The sequence below is a fragment of the Arvicola amphibius genome, chromosome 5, assembly GCF_903992535.2.
Source record: "Arvicola amphibius chromosome 5, mArvAmp1.2, whole genome shotgun sequence".
Lineage (NCBI taxonomy): Eukaryota > Metazoa > Chordata > Mammalia > Rodentia > Cricetidae > Arvicola > Arvicola amphibius.
The window spans coordinates 111693600-111711603 of record NC_052051.1 but is presented as its reverse complement, the minus strand read 5'-3'; the positions used below and the strand labels follow the sequence as shown (position 1 = coordinate 111711603).

At 46.4% G+C, this 18004-nt stretch overlaps 1 protein-coding gene across 1 annotated transcript; it reads left to right on the top strand.

Annotated features, from left to right (window-relative positions):
• Positions 1-1262: 1262 nt before the first annotated feature.
• Nme5 (NME/NM23 family member 5) lies at positions 1263-12213 on the top strand. Its single transcript, XM_038329285.1, has 5 exons — positions 1263-1391; positions 4473-4678; positions 5539-5639; positions 8647-8765; positions 12133-12213. The coding sequence occupies exons 1-5, from the start codon at positions 1263-1265 to the stop codon at positions 12211-12213; spliced, it is 636 nt and encodes a 211-aa protein (XP_038185213.1).
• The last annotated feature ends 5791 nt before the right edge of the window (positions 12214-18004 follow it).

Below are 18004 nucleotides of genomic sequence, written 5' to 3'. Positions count from 1 at the left end.
AATAATAATAATAAAGAAGCTGGGATAGAGGGCACAGCATCAAGTGGTGAAACGAAGAAGGTATTTGCTGGAGATGGTCCAGTGTCAAGTGCTTGTCTAGCATGGGCCCCGGGGTTGATCCCAGAACTAACACCATCACCTCCTAAAGAGAGGGGTGGGGGAAGAAGAAGAAGGAGGAGGAGGAGAAGGAAGAGGAGGAGAAAAAGAGAGGGAGGAAGGAAGGAAGGAAGGAGAAAAAGAGAGGGTGGGAGGGAGGAAAGAAGGAAGGAAGGCCAAAAATGAAGAAAAAAGAAAGTAATGTCAAGAAATAAACTTGAGGGGGCTGGAGAGATGGCTCAGAGGTTAAGAGCATTGCCTGCTCTTCCAAAGGTCCTGAGTTCAATCCCAGCAGCCACATGGTGGCTCACAACCATCCATAATGGGGTCTGGTGCCCTCTTATGGCCTGCAGGCATACACACAGACAGAATATTGTATACATAATAAATAAATAAATATTTTAAAAAAAGAAATAAACTTGACATTAATCTTTCACATAGTGTCTGGGAGGGATGGAGCTGGCTGAGAGGAGTGTCTGATTTATCTCATTTAAAAAGTGAATAAATCAAGCATTCTTCAAGTAGGTACGAGGATGAAGATCAATTAGAGGAGGGCTGGCACTACGGTTCAGTGGGTAAAGAGGCTTGCATACAAGCCCGGCCACGAGGGCCATCCCTGGAAACCGTAAACACGGAAAGACTTGATTACACGAAGTCGTTTTCTTACCTCCACATCACACACAATAAAATTCTCACGGCCTGAAAAACGCTGCTGGGATTGGCCCTCTGCAGCCACCGTTGGAAAAGCAGCTTCAGGTTTCTTAGCAACGGGTTTTGACAACACCTGAAGGGCTGTGAGAGCGAGGAGGGTATAGCCTGGAGATTTCCTAAGGATTTGGGGACCATGCTTTGCAGTCACGCCTAAGCCTGTGCAAAGCAGTTCCCGAGGATGGGGGCCCCTCGCTAGGGCAGCGGGCTAGAGCCTTCCCCACCCACTGATGGCGCCATCCAGCCTCCAGCCTCAGTGAAGCGGCCAGGGTTCCACTTGGGCTTTGTCCAAGTCATTTTCTTCGAGACTGCTTGTAGGAAGACATGGCAGTTTCCATTTTCACAAATTAATCAACCCTAACACCAAATATTGCCTCGGGTTGAATTTGGGACGGGAGCGCGTGTCATTGCAGTGGATACCTGGTCAGAGATAGTGAATTATACCGGGAAACGCCAGAATGGAGGTGTCAATGCCCCTGCCTCAGATATATGTAGAAAAAACCCTAGCTCTTATCAAGCCAGATATTGTTGACAAAGAAGAGGAAATACGCGACATTATTCTTAGATCTGGATTCACCATCATTCAGGTAACTTCTGGCGTCTCTTTATTAGTCTGCCCTATACATATATAAATGTACCCACCCATTTAGATCGGTGGTAACATTAAGCTTACATTTCTAAACATAAAGGTTATATGTAAGCTGGTCAGGTAGGCACATGCCTGTAATCTCGGTCTGGGGAGGTGGAGGCAGCAGGATCAGGAGTCCGGCTATGCAGTGACTTCAGAATTGACAGGTCTGCCTCGGCTCTGTGAGACCTGTCTCAAAAACAAGCAAGTTACTTGTAATAGATAAATTTTCCACATTTCCAAAAGATACAGCATAAGACACAAAAGAAGCTGAATTGTTCTTTCCATCCCTTAACTTCGCCATGTCAGGTCTAGAGAGAGGAAATGGCTTACTGCGTTGTCCTTTCTGGATTGAAACATTTCCCCCACATGAGGAAGTGATCCTCTCTGACTTCCTCACAAGAGTCTCTTTGGTAAAGTTCTGGATGATTAAATTGTAGTCTGCTTATCCCATGTGCAATACTCCTGTGTGTCGTCGGGTTCTCTAGTGGTGGGAGGGTTTTTGTTTGTGTGTTTGTTTTTAAAACAGGGTTTCTCTTTGTAGCCCTGGTTGTCCTGGAACTCACTCTGTAGACCAGGCTGGCCTCAAACTCAGAGATCCGCTTGCTTCTGCCCCCTTAGTGTTGGAATTAAAGGTGTGTGCCACCACTGCCCAGCAAATATTTAATGTTTTAAGACCATTATTTGTTCTGCAGTTGGTAAACATTGTTAAGGAGGCCAGGCTCTCCAGAGGACATTGAGAGGTTAGCTTGTATTACACAGGGAGTCCTAGGCCAGCCTGGGGTACGGGGACCTGAGGTACAGGGGACCCGGGCACCGGAAGTGGTGGTGTAAGCCTGTGATCCCAGCACTAGAGAGGGTAAGACTGGAGGATCCTGAGTGCCCCACCATCTTGGCCTTCACAGGGTTCCTACCTGTCCTCTAGAATGACAAGGTTTCCAGCTAAGGACAAAATGTATAAATATACCAAATAGAACATAATATTTTTGTTGAATTTTATTTGAGTTACTAGTTTTTTTGTCCTTTTAAACGTATATAGCTCAGTGCAGTGCTCTTATTCCAAGCACTGCTGAGGCAGAAGCAGGTGCAGCTCTGTGAGTTTGAGGCCAGCCTGATCTCTACAGCAAGTTCCTGGCGAGCCCAGGCTTCACAGTGACCCTGTCTTAAATGTTCTTATATAGAACCAAGCATAATGACACACGCCTTTAATCCCAGCACTCGGGAGGCAGAGGCAGGCGGATCTCTGAGTTCGAGGCCAGCCTGGTCTACAAGAGCTAGCTCCAGGACAGGCTCTAGAAACTACAGGGAAACCCTGTCTCGAAAAAACCAAAAAAAAAAAAAAAAAAGAAATTATATGGTATTAGATTGTCATCATATTATCTATTTTGTCAGTGTTTTAAAGAAAACTGAGCTGGGGAGGGGGTTTTTGGCAGTGTTTGCTGAGCAAGCACAAGGACCTGAGTTTGAATCCCCAGCAACCTTGTAAAAGCTAGGTGAAGTGGTAGACACCCGTAGGTAATCCCAGTGCTGGAGGGGGGGGGGGTGGCAGGAGGACCCCTGGAGCTTTTGAACCCACCAGGCTTGACAAATTGGTGAGCTTTGGGTTCAATGGGAGATCCAAGGTGGTGAGCAAGTGAGGCTAGCACCCAGTGTGGAGCTCTTGTCTACACGTATGACACCTGCACCCCCACATGTGTGTATATACACATGAACACAGACACGCATACACACACACAGGTGATGCTTTGTTTTGGAAGAGATCCATTACATCAATACTATTTTTAGGGTCCAGCGCAGTGCTATTCACTACCTTCACGTGGTCTTGTGACCTTCACCGCTATTCATCTGTCGATTTTCAACATGAAGCTGTGTTGAAGGGGTGCAGTGTGTTTCCATCTCCCCCAGCCCCAAGGCTTGGACTCTGGCAGGGGTTTCACAGTGACGTTGCAGGGCATTTGTGGAACAGGCTCTGAGCGTTCCTCTTTCCAGCAGGTGGCAGCCTTTTCTGTGTCACAGACTGAGTTCTGTGCCACACTGGTAGGGTTTTCACCAGGTTCCCGGCTGTCCTGAAGCTGGCTCTGTCATTCAGGCTTGAACTCACAGATTTCATTTTTAAAGCAACCAATAAAATCATTAGTTTTGTGTCAACTTTAAAGATGGACTCTAAATTTTTAAAATTATGCTGTGAGGACCAACAAACCTGCAGAAGGGGTCCATGCGGGGCTTGCCTGTGTCTGGGGAGGAGGGCAGCAGAGTGCACTGCCAGAGCCGGGCACACCGTGAGTGAGGCCTGCCATCTCAAAACAGACAAACAGCTTCACTGGGCATGGTGGGGGGGGGGGAGTCGCATGGGACCTAGGCTTCTTGGGAGCTGGCCGTAGAGTTTATGAGAATATTCCTCTCTACTCCTTATAATACCGTGCCTGGAGCTAAACTCGTATCACAGTTATTATTATTATTTGTTGTTGTTGTTTTTAGAGACAGTGACTTACTATGCAGCCCTAGATGACCTCGCTATGCAGACCAAGCGTGCCTGATCTGATGGTTGGGTGAGCATGCACGTGTGCCTGCACAGGGGGGTGGTTGCCCGAAGAGAGAGTTTGGTGGGTACCCTGCTGGTAATGTAGGTGCTCAGATCCAAACTCTACTCCTCATGATGCTCAGCAAACACTCTCTAACAACATGTGTGTGTGTGTGTGTGTGTGTCCACGCGTGTGCATGCACAGTGTATGTGTTTCAGTCTGAAAACTTGGGGAATCGGGTCTCTCTGTAGTCCTGGGGTTGAACTAAGCGCCTCCGCGTTGGCAGCAAGCGTGTCTCCCCATGGAGTCATCTCATCAGCCTAGGGCTCTTATTTTTTTTTAAGTTGGATAAATATAAATACTTCCTCCAAGCATATTTAATTTAATTATCATTTCTGTATAATAATACAAAGATAATTACAGGCATGAGCTGCCATGTCTGGCAAATTATTAATGACTTAGTGAGCTCTTTTGAGCTGTTACTTTAATTGCTTTTGTTGACTTTGTTTTGTTTACAGAGACGAAAACTACATCTGAGCCCTGAGCACTGTAGTAACTTTTACGTGGAACAGTATGGGAAATTGTTTTTCCCAAACTTAACAGCTTATATGAGCTCTGGACCTCTTGTTGCTATGATATTAGCCAGACATAATGCCATCTCTTACTGGAAAGAACTTCTGGGGCCACCTAATAGTTTAGTAGCCAAGGAGACACACCCAGACAGGTAATTTCCCTGGAGTGGCTTGAGGGATTGAAGCCCCCTTAAAGTATGAAAGCAAAAGAAACAAACAAAAAAACAAACCCAGTATCTTTGTAATTCTGGATTACAGGCGTGAGCGACACACGTGCCTATGAAGGAGGATTCTTGAAATTGCCTTTTATTTATTTATTGTATGGGCACAGCGGACTGGCCCAGGTGGAGGCCAGAATGCAGCTGGTGGGAGTTAACCCTCTCCTGTCCACAATGTGGGTCCCAGACCAACTCGGGTCATCAGGCTTTAGAAAACCCATACACTGATCCAGAAGTAGGATTTTTAATGGGAAAATTTGAAAATTTTAGAATTATTTTATGGACATGGTGGTTCATACCTTTAATCTCAGTATAATCTCAGTACCAAATTTCTGAGAGTTAAAGGCTAACTTGGTCTACCTAGAAAGTTCCAGGCCTGCCACGGATACATAATGAGAAGCTGTCTCAAAAAAAAAAAAAAAAAAAAATCGCCCTTCTTCACCTAGAGAATGGCTGTTTTCACAGTGCATTCCACCAGCACACATAAATGTTTGACTGTCATCTAAGATGAAAAGCTTAAAGTTAGATTAGTGATGTCCTGTCTAAAAACACGCAGACAAAAATAGAAAGAGCTGGCGAGACGGCTTAGCTGGTAAAACTGCTTGTTGCCTAGTGGGATGATCTGGATTCGAACTCAGGACCCACGAGCTGGCAGGAGAAAACCACCCCTAAAATAGTCTTCTGACCTCCACGTGTGACGCCCCCCTCCTCCCAATAATGTAACGGAAGGACAGCATCCTTCCCTGGCTGTCAGAACGGAAGGACAGCATCCTTCCCTGGCTATCTTGCTTTAGTCTCAGGGCGATTTATGGTACGGATGAGCTACGGAACGCCCTTCATGGGAGCAACGACTTTGCTGCCTCGGAAAGAGAGATTCGGTTCATGTTCCCAGAGGGTGAGTTTTTCACGTGGACTTTCTTGACTACACCTCCAAATCAGTCACATCTTAAAGTTTGTTTTTGTTTTGAAGACATGGCTAGGAAGCAAGATAGAATTTTCCTCCAAATATGCTTTATTATATTTTCAAGTTGTGAGTCATCCAAACTTGAAGCTGGAGGGGCCTGGGATGTAGCTCAGATTGTGGGGTGCTTGCTGAGTTCCTGGGAAGTCCTGGGTTTGAACCCCAGCACCAGATTTAAAAGCAGGCACAGCGGGCGGTGGTGGCGCACGCCTTTAATCCCAGCACTCAGGGGCAGAGGCAGGCGGATCTCTGTGAGTTCGAGACCAGCCTGGTCTACAAGAGCTAGTTCCAGGACAGGCTCCAAAGCTACAGAGAAACCCTGTCTCGAAAAAAAAAAAAAAAAAAAAAAGTAAAACTTTAGCCGGGCGGTGGTGGCGCACGCCTTTAATCCCAGCACTCGGGAGGCAGAGGCAGGCGGATCTCTGTGAGTTCGAGACCAGCCTGGTCTACAAGAGCTAGTTCCAGGACAGGCTCCAAAGCCGCAGAGAAACCCTGTCTCGAAAAACCAAAAAAAAAAAAATAAAAGCAGGCACAGGTCACTAGCCTGTAATCCTAATTTTAGCTCTGGAGGACGAGGGTGGGAGGACCAGAAATTCAAAGTCTTAGCTCTGTTGAAGCCAATCTAGGCTACCCTAGACCTTATCTCAAAACAAAGCACAAAGTCAAAACAAAAACCAAACTCTCAGCACATGGGAGGCAAAGGCAGGTGGATCTCTGTGAGTTCCAGGCCAGCATAGGCTACACAGAGAGAGACCTGTCTCAAGAACGCAGAAGCTGAGACAAGACTCAGAGAGCTGACTCAGCTGCTCTTGCAAGGGACCAGGGTTCAGTTGCCAGCACCCACAGCAGTTCATAACTCCAGCTCCAGGGGATCCAACACCCTCTCTGACCTTTTTGGGCAAGCCGGCATGCACCGGTATGCACATACATACATGTAGACAAACACACATAAATACAGACATTGACAAAGCAGAGCAAATCTGAACCGCAGAGCTGAAAAGTGCACATCACCTATGGATCATGCTGTGCCCTGGGGCGCTCTGGAGAATTCCTTCTCTCTCCTGAACTGGGCGTGTTTAGGACTGCTCTTCCTTGTGCTGTCATTCTTCCTAATTACCCATGAGCCTTCAGGAGTGTTTCACACAGAGGAATAGTAAAATTAACAAGTTCTAGTGCAGTCAGGCAGGGCTCTGTTGCTGGCTTTGACCCCTGCTCCTTTGTTTAGAGTTGGTAAACAAAATTTCCAAAAAGCAAATTTTTTTTTCTCTAAAAGTTCCAAGTCACTGTGAAATTGGTCATTGGAGATTCTTTTTGATTTCCATGCAATTTGAAGTCATGAACCTGGTAATCCTTTAAGAAGTGGACATAAACCGGGCGGTGGTGGCGCACGCCTTTAATCCCAGCACTCGGGAGGCAGAGGCAGGCGGATCTCTGAGTTCGAGGCCAGCCTGGTCTACAAGAGCTAGTTCCAGGACAGACTCTAGAAACTACAGGGAAACCCTGTCTCGAAAAACCAAAAAAAAAAAAAAAAAAAAAAAGTGGACATAGTAGCCGGGTAGTGATGGTACACGTCTTTAATCCCAACACTCAGAAGGTAGAGGCAGATGGATCTCTGTGAGTTCGAGCCCAACCTGGTCTACATAGAGCAAGTTCCAGGACAGTCAGGGCTACACAGAGAAACCCTGTCTCAAAAAAAAAAAAAAAGAAAGAAAAAAGAAAGAAAGAAAGAAAGAAAGAAAGAAAGAAAGAAAGAAAGAAAGAAAGAAAAAATAAGGAAGTGTGGAAGAATCAGGATGCTGTCTCTAAGCACTGGGGTGAACCTAGGACTTTATAACAGGCAGATCTTTGCCAGTGAGCTGCTGAGTGCACAGCCCTTTTATTTTTAAGATTTATTTCATTTCTGCTTATGTCTGTGAGTATACGCCACATGTATGCAGATGCCCTTAGAGGCCAGAAGAAGGCATTGGATTCCCTGGAGTTAGAGTTACACTCAGCTGTGAACCCCCTTATGTGGGCTCTGAAATAGGAATTTGGAAGTCTCTGGAAGAAAAATTGGCCTTAACCGTTGAGCCATTCCTCCAGTCCCCTATTTATTTTGAGACAGGCCTCTTGTCTCAGGCTGGCCTTGAACTCCTGATCTTCCTCCCTCCACTTACTGAGTTCTGGGATTCCAGGCATCCACTGCAACCTGCAACCAGTCTTTTGTGTTTTGAGACAGGTCTCACTAAACTGTCCACAGGTAAGCCTTGCTTTGGTCGTCTGTGCAGCCTCCCGGGTGGCCACGGGTGGAGGGGGGTTGATTTGGTTTTGCTTTAGTTCTTTTGTGTTTGGTAGTTATTGTTATTTTGTTGTTTTTTTTATTTAAATTATATTTATTTCTTGGTGTGATCACAAGTTCAGCAAGCACTGTGTATAAATAACACCTCAGTAAAGAGGCAGAGTGTGGCAGCTTGCACCTGTTATTCTAGGATTCAGGAGCCTGAGCAGGAAGTTCACCGTAGGTTTGATGCCAGCCGAGGCTGCCCAGTGAGTCCCGGGCCAGCCTGGGCTCTGGTGAGACTCTGTCAGAAAGTCCGTATTGATAACAATTACAACACTTCAATAAATATGAAGAAACAAAAATCAAATTTAAAACTCACAGTGGGGCTAGAGAGATGACTCAGAGGTTAAGAGCACTGACTGCTCTTCTAGAGGACCTGAGTTCAATTCTCAGCAACCATATGGTGGCTCACAGCCATCTGTAATGAGATCTGGTGCCCTCTTCTGGATGCAAGCATACACACAGACAGAACACTATATACATAATAAATGAATCTTTTTTGAAAAAAACTCACAGTGATATGAATGTCTCACAACAATTCAGAACTCTTGAAGGCGTCCTTTTTAATGGTGTGTGCTCACTTATATTTGCTTTTTAGTGATAATTTCTTTGTATTTGCAGTGATTATTGAACCCATTCCAATTGGACAAGCTGCTAAGGACTATTTAAATTTGTACGTGACGCCAACCCTGCTTCAAGGACTCACGGAACTCTGTAAGCAGAAGCCAGAAGACCCTTATGTAAGATCCCTTTTTATTCACACTAGAGAATAGTGTTTATCGTTTTTATATTTAAACTGTATTTGTTTGTTTTTGAGACAGGGTCTCTCTGTGTAGCCCTGGCTACCCTAACCCAGGCTGGCCTCAAATTCATAAAGATCTACTTGCCTCTGCCTCCTGAACGCTGGGATTAAAGATGCCACCACCATATCCGGCTAATATGTTTTTTTTTTTTGTTTTTTTTTTTTTTTTTTTTTTCGAGACAGGGTTTCCCTGTAGTTTCTAGAGCCTGTCCTGGAGCTAGCTCTTGTAGACCAGGCTGGTCTCGAACTCACAGAGATCCGCCTGCCTCTGCCTCCCAAGTGCTGGGATTAAAGGTGTGTGCCACCACCGCCCGCCTAATATTTTTTCTTTTAGTCTAAAGATTCACAAGTTCTGAGTCTTTCTTGGTCTGTGTATTGATTCTGTGGCCACCAAGCAGGACAGTTTAGTGAGACCCTGTCTTCAAGGCTGGCCTGGCCTACACGGTGGACTGCAGGCCAGCCTAAGGCTGTGCAGTGAGATTCTGTCTCTAAAACACAACAACAAAGGTGTGTGTGTGTGGGGGGGGTCTGGGGGGTTGGTGGGAGGTTGGTGGGGGGTTGGTGGGAGGTTGGTGGAGGTTGGTGGGGGGTTGGTGGGGGTTGGTGGGGGTTGGTGGAAGGGTGGTGGGAGGTGGTGGGGGTTGGTGGGGGTTGGTGGGGGTGGTGGGAGGTTGGTGGGGGGTTGGTGGGAGGTTGGTGGAGGTTGGTGGGGGGTTGGTGGGGGGTTGGTGGGAGGTTGGTGGAGGTTGGTGAGGGGTTGGTGGGGGGTTGGTGGGGGGTTGGTGAGGGGTTGGTGGGAGGTTGGTGGAGGTTGGTGGGAGGTTGGTGGGGGGTTGGTGGGAGGTTGGTGGGGGTTGGTGGGGGTTGGTGGGAGGTTGGTGGGGGTTGGTGGGGGTTGGTGGGAGGTTGGTGAGGGGTTGGTGGGGGGTTGGTGGAGGTTGGTGAGGGGTTGGTGGGAGGTTGGTGGAGGTTGGTGGGAGGTTGGGAAAGCAGTTTCGTGCAAGCCCCATGAACTGAGCTCCATTTTCTTATTCTTTTTACTGTTTTTATTAGCATATGGTAATTATATATAATAAGTTTCATTATGACATTTTCATACATGTACATAACACTGGGTGATGTTTTTTTGCTTAGTGTTTTGTTGAAGGGTTTTTTTTTTTTTAATTGTTTGGGGGAGTCTCCTATGAAGCCCAGGCTGCCCTGAAACTTTCTCTGTAGACCAGGCTGGCCTTGAATACTGTTGTAGTTCTTTAGACAAGGTCTCTCTGTCTAGCCCTCGCTGGCCTATAACTTACTAGGAGATCATGTATTTGGTTGTGCATGTGTGCACCCCCTTACCTACCATTGTCCCTGTCCCGCCTCCTCTACCCTCCTTCCTCCTCCCATTTAGCCCCTCTCCTGCTTCCATGTCTTCTGTTTCTTTGGACTGAGTTTCTTTAGGGCTATTTACAGGAACGCTCATAAGGGTATGAGCAAGGTGACGGGCCTCGCTAGGGAGGGCTTAGCCCTCTGAACTTTTCCTCCTCCATTAAAATGTTGCAACAATTGAATTTATTTATTTATTAAGCCATTTCTATGACCCTCTATTTGTTATTAGAATTATCATTATTTTATTTTGTTTGTATTTTGAGAGAGGATTCCCTGCATCCTGAGCTGGTCCCAGACTAGCCACGTAGACAAGGATAACTATAGATCTTCTTGCTTTTACCTCCCGAGTGCTGGGATTACAGATGCGTGTCCCTTCTCCCAGTTTACCAGGTGCTGGGGATCAAACCCAAGGCTTTGTATTTAGTAGGTAAACTTTCTACCAGCTGAACCTATCCCCAGATCTTAAACTGTTTTGCTTTTCTAAGGCAGGGTTTCTCTGTGTAGCTCTTGTTGTCCTGGAACTAGCTCTGTAGACCAGGCTGACCTCGAACTCATAAAGATCCGTCTGCCTCTGCTGGGATTGAAGGCATGCACCACCACCTCCTGGTTCTTAAAAAAAATGCTTAGTTACATTTATTTTTGTGTGTATAAGCTTTTTTCTTTTTCTTCCTTCCTTCCTTTCTTTTCCTTTTTTGTTGTTTTTTGTTTGTTTTTCGAGACAGGATTTCTCTGTGTAGTCCTGGCTGTCCTGGAACTCACCCTGTAAACCAGGCTGGCCTCAAACTCACATCACTCGCAGCCTTTATTTTTATTCTTAAAGTGGTTTTAAAAGCTATTTAGCAGTCAGACAGTGTAGACCAGTAAACCAGACTAGCCTCAAACTCACAAAGATTCACCTTTTCTGCCTCTTAGTGTTGGAATTAAAGCCTGTGGCACAGCCCAGCTCACACTCATACTCTTAATAATTTTCCAATGAAGAGCTAACAGTATAGAATGATTTCACTATGTTGCAAAAATTTCACTTCATGTTTCTTATTAACATTGTCCAGGTTGGCCCCAAAATGTAAAAACTTGAGTTTCATTGTTATGATTGCTACAGTCTCTCTCAGTTCTAATGAGTTAGAGCCCCTCGCTGATCACTTTGCTTTGCTGTCTCCTCCGGCTTTAGTTCAACAACTACCCTGGGCTCTCAGTCTTTAACTCCCCTTAAGGTAGACCAGTAGTCTGGTCTGAACCTCAGCCTCCACTAGGCCCCAATGACACAATGCCACTGGAGGATATTGTCTCTCTACATGTGGTCCCTTGTCAACTTCCAGGATTATAAAGATCCCTCTAAATTTGGGCAGGTTGGTGGTAGTGCATACCTTTAATCCCAGCACTCTGGAGGCAGAGGTAAGCAGATCTCTGAGTTCAAGGCCAGCCTGGTCTACAGAGTGAGTTCCAAGACAGTCAGGGATACACAGAGAAATATTGTCAAAACAAAACAGAAACAAAACAAAAAAATGAGTTGTTTAGCCAAATGTGGTGGGTGGCGCACACCTTTAATCTCAGCGTTCAGGAAGCAGAGGCAGCAGGATCTCCAGGAGCTCAGAGTCAGCCTGGCCTACAGAGTAAATTTCAAACAGCCTAGGCTGTGAGATTCTGTCTTAAGAATCTTTTTGGGGGGCTGGAGAGATGGCTCAGTGGTTAAGAGCATTGCCTGCTTTTCCAAAGGTCCTGAGTTCAATTCCCAGCAACCACATGGTGGCTCACAACCATCTGTAATGAGGCCTGGTGCCCTCTTATGGCCTTCAGGCATACACGCAGACATGTATACATAATAAATAAAAAAAGAATCTTTTTTAAAAAGATACTTAATTTTCTACTTTATAGGTTCATTATACATAGAAAGGAAATAGCTAGATGTTTATTAACTTTAGTTTTTCTTTGTTCCATAGGGTTGGCTAGCTGACTGGCTGCTGGAAAATAATCCCAACAAACCTAAACTGTGTCATTTTCCAATAGCAGAAGAGCCTTAGTGTACAGGCAGGACAAGTGGCGAGTTATCGCCTTGTGAAAAACTGCACATCTACTTTTTAAAAGACACCGCCTCCTTCCTAATGGTTTAAGTAATTACATGTGTAATAAACTAGTTTTTCTTTACATTAAAAAACATGTATGTGTCTTTGCGTGGGTATGTGTCTACATGTGAGCGCAGGAACAAACCTGAGGAGGCCCAAGGCGTTGGATTCTGCGGAGATGGGGTCACAGGTAAATCATCTGACACGAGGGTTGGGAACTAGGGTCTTCTGCAAGAGCATGTGCACACTCTCCAACACTAAGCCGGCCGTCGTCCCTCCAGCCCTAAAATACTTTCCTCTTTATTTGTTGTTGGCATGAATATTTGTCTGCAGGCATAGTTGTATACCATGTTAGTGCAGTACCCATGAAGGCCAGAAGAGGCAGCAGATCCCCTAAAACTGGAGCCACATTTGTAAACCACCCTGTGGATGCAAGGAGCTGAACCTGGTTTCTCTGCAAGGACCCCAAGTGCTCTTCAACTGCTGCACCATCTCTCCAGCCCATGTGTCTGTATCTGTAGGGGAAAATGGTAACAGCACAGATGCAGGAGCCTGCCATAGGGTCGCACACCTAGGAAAACAGAATCTGGAGGCCCATCCGGGCTACACAGTGAGACTCTGTCTTAGAAACAAAACAGGCAGCAGACATGGCCCAGTGGCTGAAGATCCTGCTGTGTGACCCGGCAGCCTGAATTCTAGCCCCTGAACTCATGTAAAGTTAGAAGACTCCACAAAATTGTCCTCTGACCCCCACGCATGTACCATGGCACCCATGGGCGCCCCCACCCCTGCAAGCTCCTTGTGGTAGAGCAGACCTATAATCCCAGCTACCTGGAAGGCTGAGGCAGAAATATCAGAAGGTCAAGGTCAGGGCTGGAGATGCAGTTGAGTTGGTAGAGTTGCCTAGCATGCATGAAGAACTGGCTTCGTTCCCAGCACCATATAATACTGGGCATGGTCGTGCATGGCTATAATCCTAGGATCTGGGAGGAAGATATAAGGGGATTGGAGATTAAAGGTCATTCTCAGCTATATAGCAAGTTCAAAGCCACTTTGGGCCAATTGAGAACCTGTCTCAAAGAATAAAACAGGGACTGGAGAAGTGGCTCAGTGCTTAAGAGCACTTGTTGCTCTTGCAAAGGACCCAGATTCTATACCTAGCACCCACATGGTAGGTATAACCATCTGTAACTCCAGTTCCAGGGAATCTGACACCCTCTTCTGATTACCATGGGCACCAGGCACACACATGGTACATATGCATACATGCAGGCAAAACACTCACATAAAATAAGATGAATAATTAAAAATTTAAAGAATAAAAATAAAAAGAATTTTAAGTAAGTTAAGGCCAGCCTGAGCAATTTATTGAAATTCTGTCTCAGGGGCTGGAGAGATGGCTCAGTGGTTAAGAGCACTGACTGCTCTTCCAGAGGTCCTGAGTTCAATTCCCAGCAACCACATGGTGGCTCACAACCACCTATAATGGTGCCCTCTTCTGGCCTACAGGCAGGATACTGTATAAATAAATAAATTTAAAAATTCTGTCTCAAAAATAAATAAAGGATGACTTAGCTGTACTCACTCTGTAGATCAGGCTGGCCTCGAACTCACAGAGATCCGCCTGCCTCTGCCTCCCAAGTGCTGGAACTAAAGGTGTGTGCCGCAACTGCCAGGTAACAGAGATATTTTTAAAATTCCATTTCATTTAGTGTATTGTGCGTGTGTGTGTATCTGCAGACGTATGTGTGTGCCTTGATGTGTTGTGTGGAAGTCAGGGGACAACTTTTGATTCTCGGCTCTCTCCTTCCACGATGTGGATCCTAAGATCAAGCTTGGTGGCAAGAACCTTTACTGGATAAGATGTCTGGTCAGCCCCAGGATTTTTTATAATTTTGCTTTGTTCTTTGATGGGACTAGGGATTGACACCAGGGTCCCACGGGCCACAGTGAGCATCTACCATGAAGCTAAATATCCAATTTGCTTTTTGCTTCTTCTTAATGTTTTTAAATGTTTTATTTTGAGAATGTGTGTGGTGTGCATGTGGAGGTCGGGGCAACTCTGGAGTTGCTTCTGTTCTTCCTTATCGCCTTCAGATAGGTTCTGGGAATTGAACTTAGGTCACCAGACTTGTGTGACAGGCACCTTCATCCACTGGGCAATGCTTCCCTCTCACCCCATACTCTGAACTCCTTACCTAATTTTGAAGCAGAATCTCAATACATGGCCCAGCCTGGGGGAACGTATACTGACCTCCTGGGTTTACAGTGTGATACTATGGATCCTACTCTGTTGTAATAGGACCTTGGGCCCACAAGACAGTTGGGGGTAAGAGAGTTTGCCACCAACTCTGACAACCTAGCTTTGGTCCCTGAGACCCACACAGTTGAAGGAGATTCAACTCCTGCAGGTTGTCCTATTTATTACACATATGCCTCCTCCTCCAAAACACACAGTAAATAAGTAGTGGTGGCACACGCCTTTAATCCTAGCCCTTGGAAGGCAGAGGCTGGCAGATCTCTGTGAGTTCAAGGCCAGCCTGGTCCACAAAGCAAGTTCCCAGGACAGCCAGGGCTACACAGAGAAACCCTCTCTTGAATTCCCCACCCACCAAAAGAATCATAAAAATAAGTTGTAGGGTGGGGCAGAACGTTGTGGTTTGTTCCTACCCCAGGGTTTGGGAGGTGGAGAAAGGACGGTTGTGAATAGGAGGCCTGTCTGTGTATAGAGCCTCGAACAAAACTGGAAACAAAAGCAGCAAACAGCTTCAAGAAGCCCAGCTGCTGGTGGCTAATGCCTACTTCAGGTGGGGAAGGCATTTTTCTCCAGGGTATAAGTACAAATAAGTCGCCCACTATCCCTGCTGAGTGCTGGGCTGAAAGGTGTGTGCCGATCTGGCCTCTTCATTTTTCAATGTCTTCTTTGTATTATTATTACTGATTATTATTTTATTATTCTGCAGTTCTGGTTACGGGACCTAGGGCTTTGCACATGCTAGCCTAATGCTCTTCCTATGCACGAGCTAGAGCCTAGTTCTTTAGTTTTTTTAGACAGGGTCTCATAAGTTGTCCAGACCAGCCTTGAACTCCCACCACGGCCTAGATCACACCGTAGATCAGCTTGAACTGAAATTGTCAAATGTATTTTTAAGAAGTTTGTACCCAAAACTACTGACCCTGCTCTTATGCGGTCAGCTCTTTGTCAAAACTATTTAGATTGAACTTTGACTCAGACGTGACCCAGGTCTCCCTTCCATTTGTGACCTCAGTTGCTTCCCTTGGGTCTTTCTTCCCTTGGTTCCTTCACCATTAGGAACATCTCCTGGGCTTAATTTGTGCCTTTGATTTAGACTCTATAATGCCTTTGAAAAGTTAATGCCGTCAGGGACTTCCAGACCTATAGAAAAGCTGGCTTCTAAAGTGGTTCCAGAGGGCAACTTCAGATACAGACAGGAGTGACTTCATCAAAGATAGGCCTGAAGAAGACCTCTGCACAGTCAGGCTCTGGCCCTGTTAACTGGCTGGTTAATTGGCCTGCAAAGAGAGATTCCCAGAAGGAGGCTGGGTTCTTCCCCCTTCTCATCCAAATCAAAGGCTGAAGACGTCGCCTTGATTGATGCCTTTTGTTCCCAGACAAAACTGTTTTTTATAGCCCACCCCCTGCCACTGCCATCCGCTCCCGGGAAAGTCCGGTCCCCAGGCGTCCTGGGCTGCAGCTGCTGTAGGCTGGAGAGAACCCTGCAGAGGAGAGAACAGTTCGCCCGCAAATGCACAGCTAATCCTGCCGGCAGCGCGCTAGACTCTTAGAAGAGGCCATTTCCCTCACTTGTCTCGTCGGCACCTCAGGGCTGGGGTGGGGCCACGTCCTCTGGAGTGTGGCTTTTTTAAGGCGCTAAGTCCCCACCTCCCTATTTGCTTCTCAAATCAATTGTGCTCAGTCAGACTAAGCGTTGTCAACTCCCCGTGAGAGGACAGTTTGGGGATGGGGGATTAGGGACAGCTTCGTGACAACAAACAGGAAAGACGTGAACAGCGAGAACTGAAAAATATAAATGGTCAAATGCTTTTCCTGCTTTGAGGCAGCGTCACTTAGATCGCTTAGTGTTCTCCTAGCTCTGCTGGAGCTGGCTACCCTTCAGCATAATCGTGCGTGCAGGGGGCTAAACTGGTCTATATGAATAAGTTCCTCAGGGCAGCGAGATGAATGGGGTGAAGGCACTTGCAGCCAAACCCGATGACCTGAATTCCATGTTCCATACTTGGGGCCCACAGGTGGAAGGAGAGAACCAAGTCTCTCTAACTGTCCTCTGACCTACACACACACACACACACACACACACATGCATACACACACACGCATGCACACACACACATACACACACACACACACACCACATTTTAAAAAGAAAAAAAGTAAACATCTTCGTGTTGGGGAGGGGCACTCAATAAATCATGTCTTAATAAAGACTGTAAAGCCCTGCTCCTCCCAGGTGGCCTTTATGATGAGTCCGAATGACAGCCTTGCTGGACTTTAGTGTTTCTGACCCTTGCCAGTGTAAGACCATTTCAAGGGGTCTTTAACATATCTATGTGGTTAGTGACTCCTGGTACCATAAAATGGTTAGAAAAGGAGGAGCCTACAGCACTGTATACTGAGGTAGAAGCTTCAGAAACAAGCGTTTCCTCCTTGGTGGTGCTGGTCTTTGTAAGGTGGCAGTCACCCCCCTCCCACAACCAAAGGCTGGAAGCTGAGCCAGCCGCAACTGCAGACTCCCCAGAAACTTTACAACACTCAAGAGGACACAGCATATGTCCTAAATGAAGCCAAGATGTGGCCTTAGGTCATTATGGCCCACCAGTGAACTCGTATCATTGTGCAGCTTTCTGAGGGGTGCGAGAAACCCGCCTCCTCTTATAGACTGGCGGCAGATAGCTGACATCCCGGCACCTCTCGTTTGCTCTGACTTTTGCTGGGGTCCAAACCTTTGCATTTTCTCTGTTCAGTGAGACAACATCTCAGGTATCCTGGCTCTGGTCCTTCTGTCTTAGCTGCCTGGATACTGGGATTGTGGGCCTGAGCCACCATGTCCGGCTATAGTCGTTTCTTTCCTTTAAACATTTATTGTTTATTTGGCGTGGGTGGGGGTGTGTGTGACTGTCATGGTGCTGTAGAAGAAGCGGGCTTTGGGAATTAGTCCGACTATAGCTGGACATGGTGGCTCAGGCCCACAATCCCAGTATCCAGGCAGCTAAGACAGAAGGACCAGAGCCAGGATACCTGAGATGTTGTCTCAGAAACAGGTGAACAGAGCAAATGCAAAGGTTTGGACCCCAGCAAAAGTCAGAGCAAACGAGAGGTGCCGGGATGTCAGCTATCTGCCGCCAGTCTATAAGAGGAGGCGGGTTTCTCGCACCCCTCAGAAAGCAGCACAATGATACGAGTCAAGTGGATTCTCGGAATTCTCAAGTTATCAGGCTCGGTAGCAAACACCCTTACCCATTGAGCCATCTCGCCAGCCCCATTTTCATTTTCTTATTTATTTGTTTATTTCACTTTTTTCTTTAGTCTTTCCTCCTCTCCCTTCTCCTTTTTCTTTTTTTTTAATTTTTAAGTTTTGTTTTTTTTGAGACAGGGTTTCTCCATGTAGCCCTGGCTGTCCTGTACTTATACTGTAGACCAGGCTGGCCTCTAATTCAAGAGATCCGCCTGCCTCTGCCTCCAGAGTGCTGCGATTAAAGGCGTGCACCG

Excerpts from the sequence above, each read along its gene's own strand:
- Nme5 (XM_038329285.1), top strand. The coding sequence starts at position 1,263 with ATGGAGGTGTCAATGCCCCTGCCTCAGATATATGTAGAAAAAACCCTA. Across the intron at positions 4,679-5,538 it reads AAGGAGACACACCCAGACAG|TCTCAGGGCGATTTATGGTA; the intron begins GTAATTTCCCTG and ends ATCTTGCTTTAG. Across the intron at positions 5,640-8,646 it reads TCGGTTCATGTTCCCAGAGG|TGATTATTGAACCCATTCCA; the intron begins GTGAGTTTTTCA and ends TTGTATTTGCAG.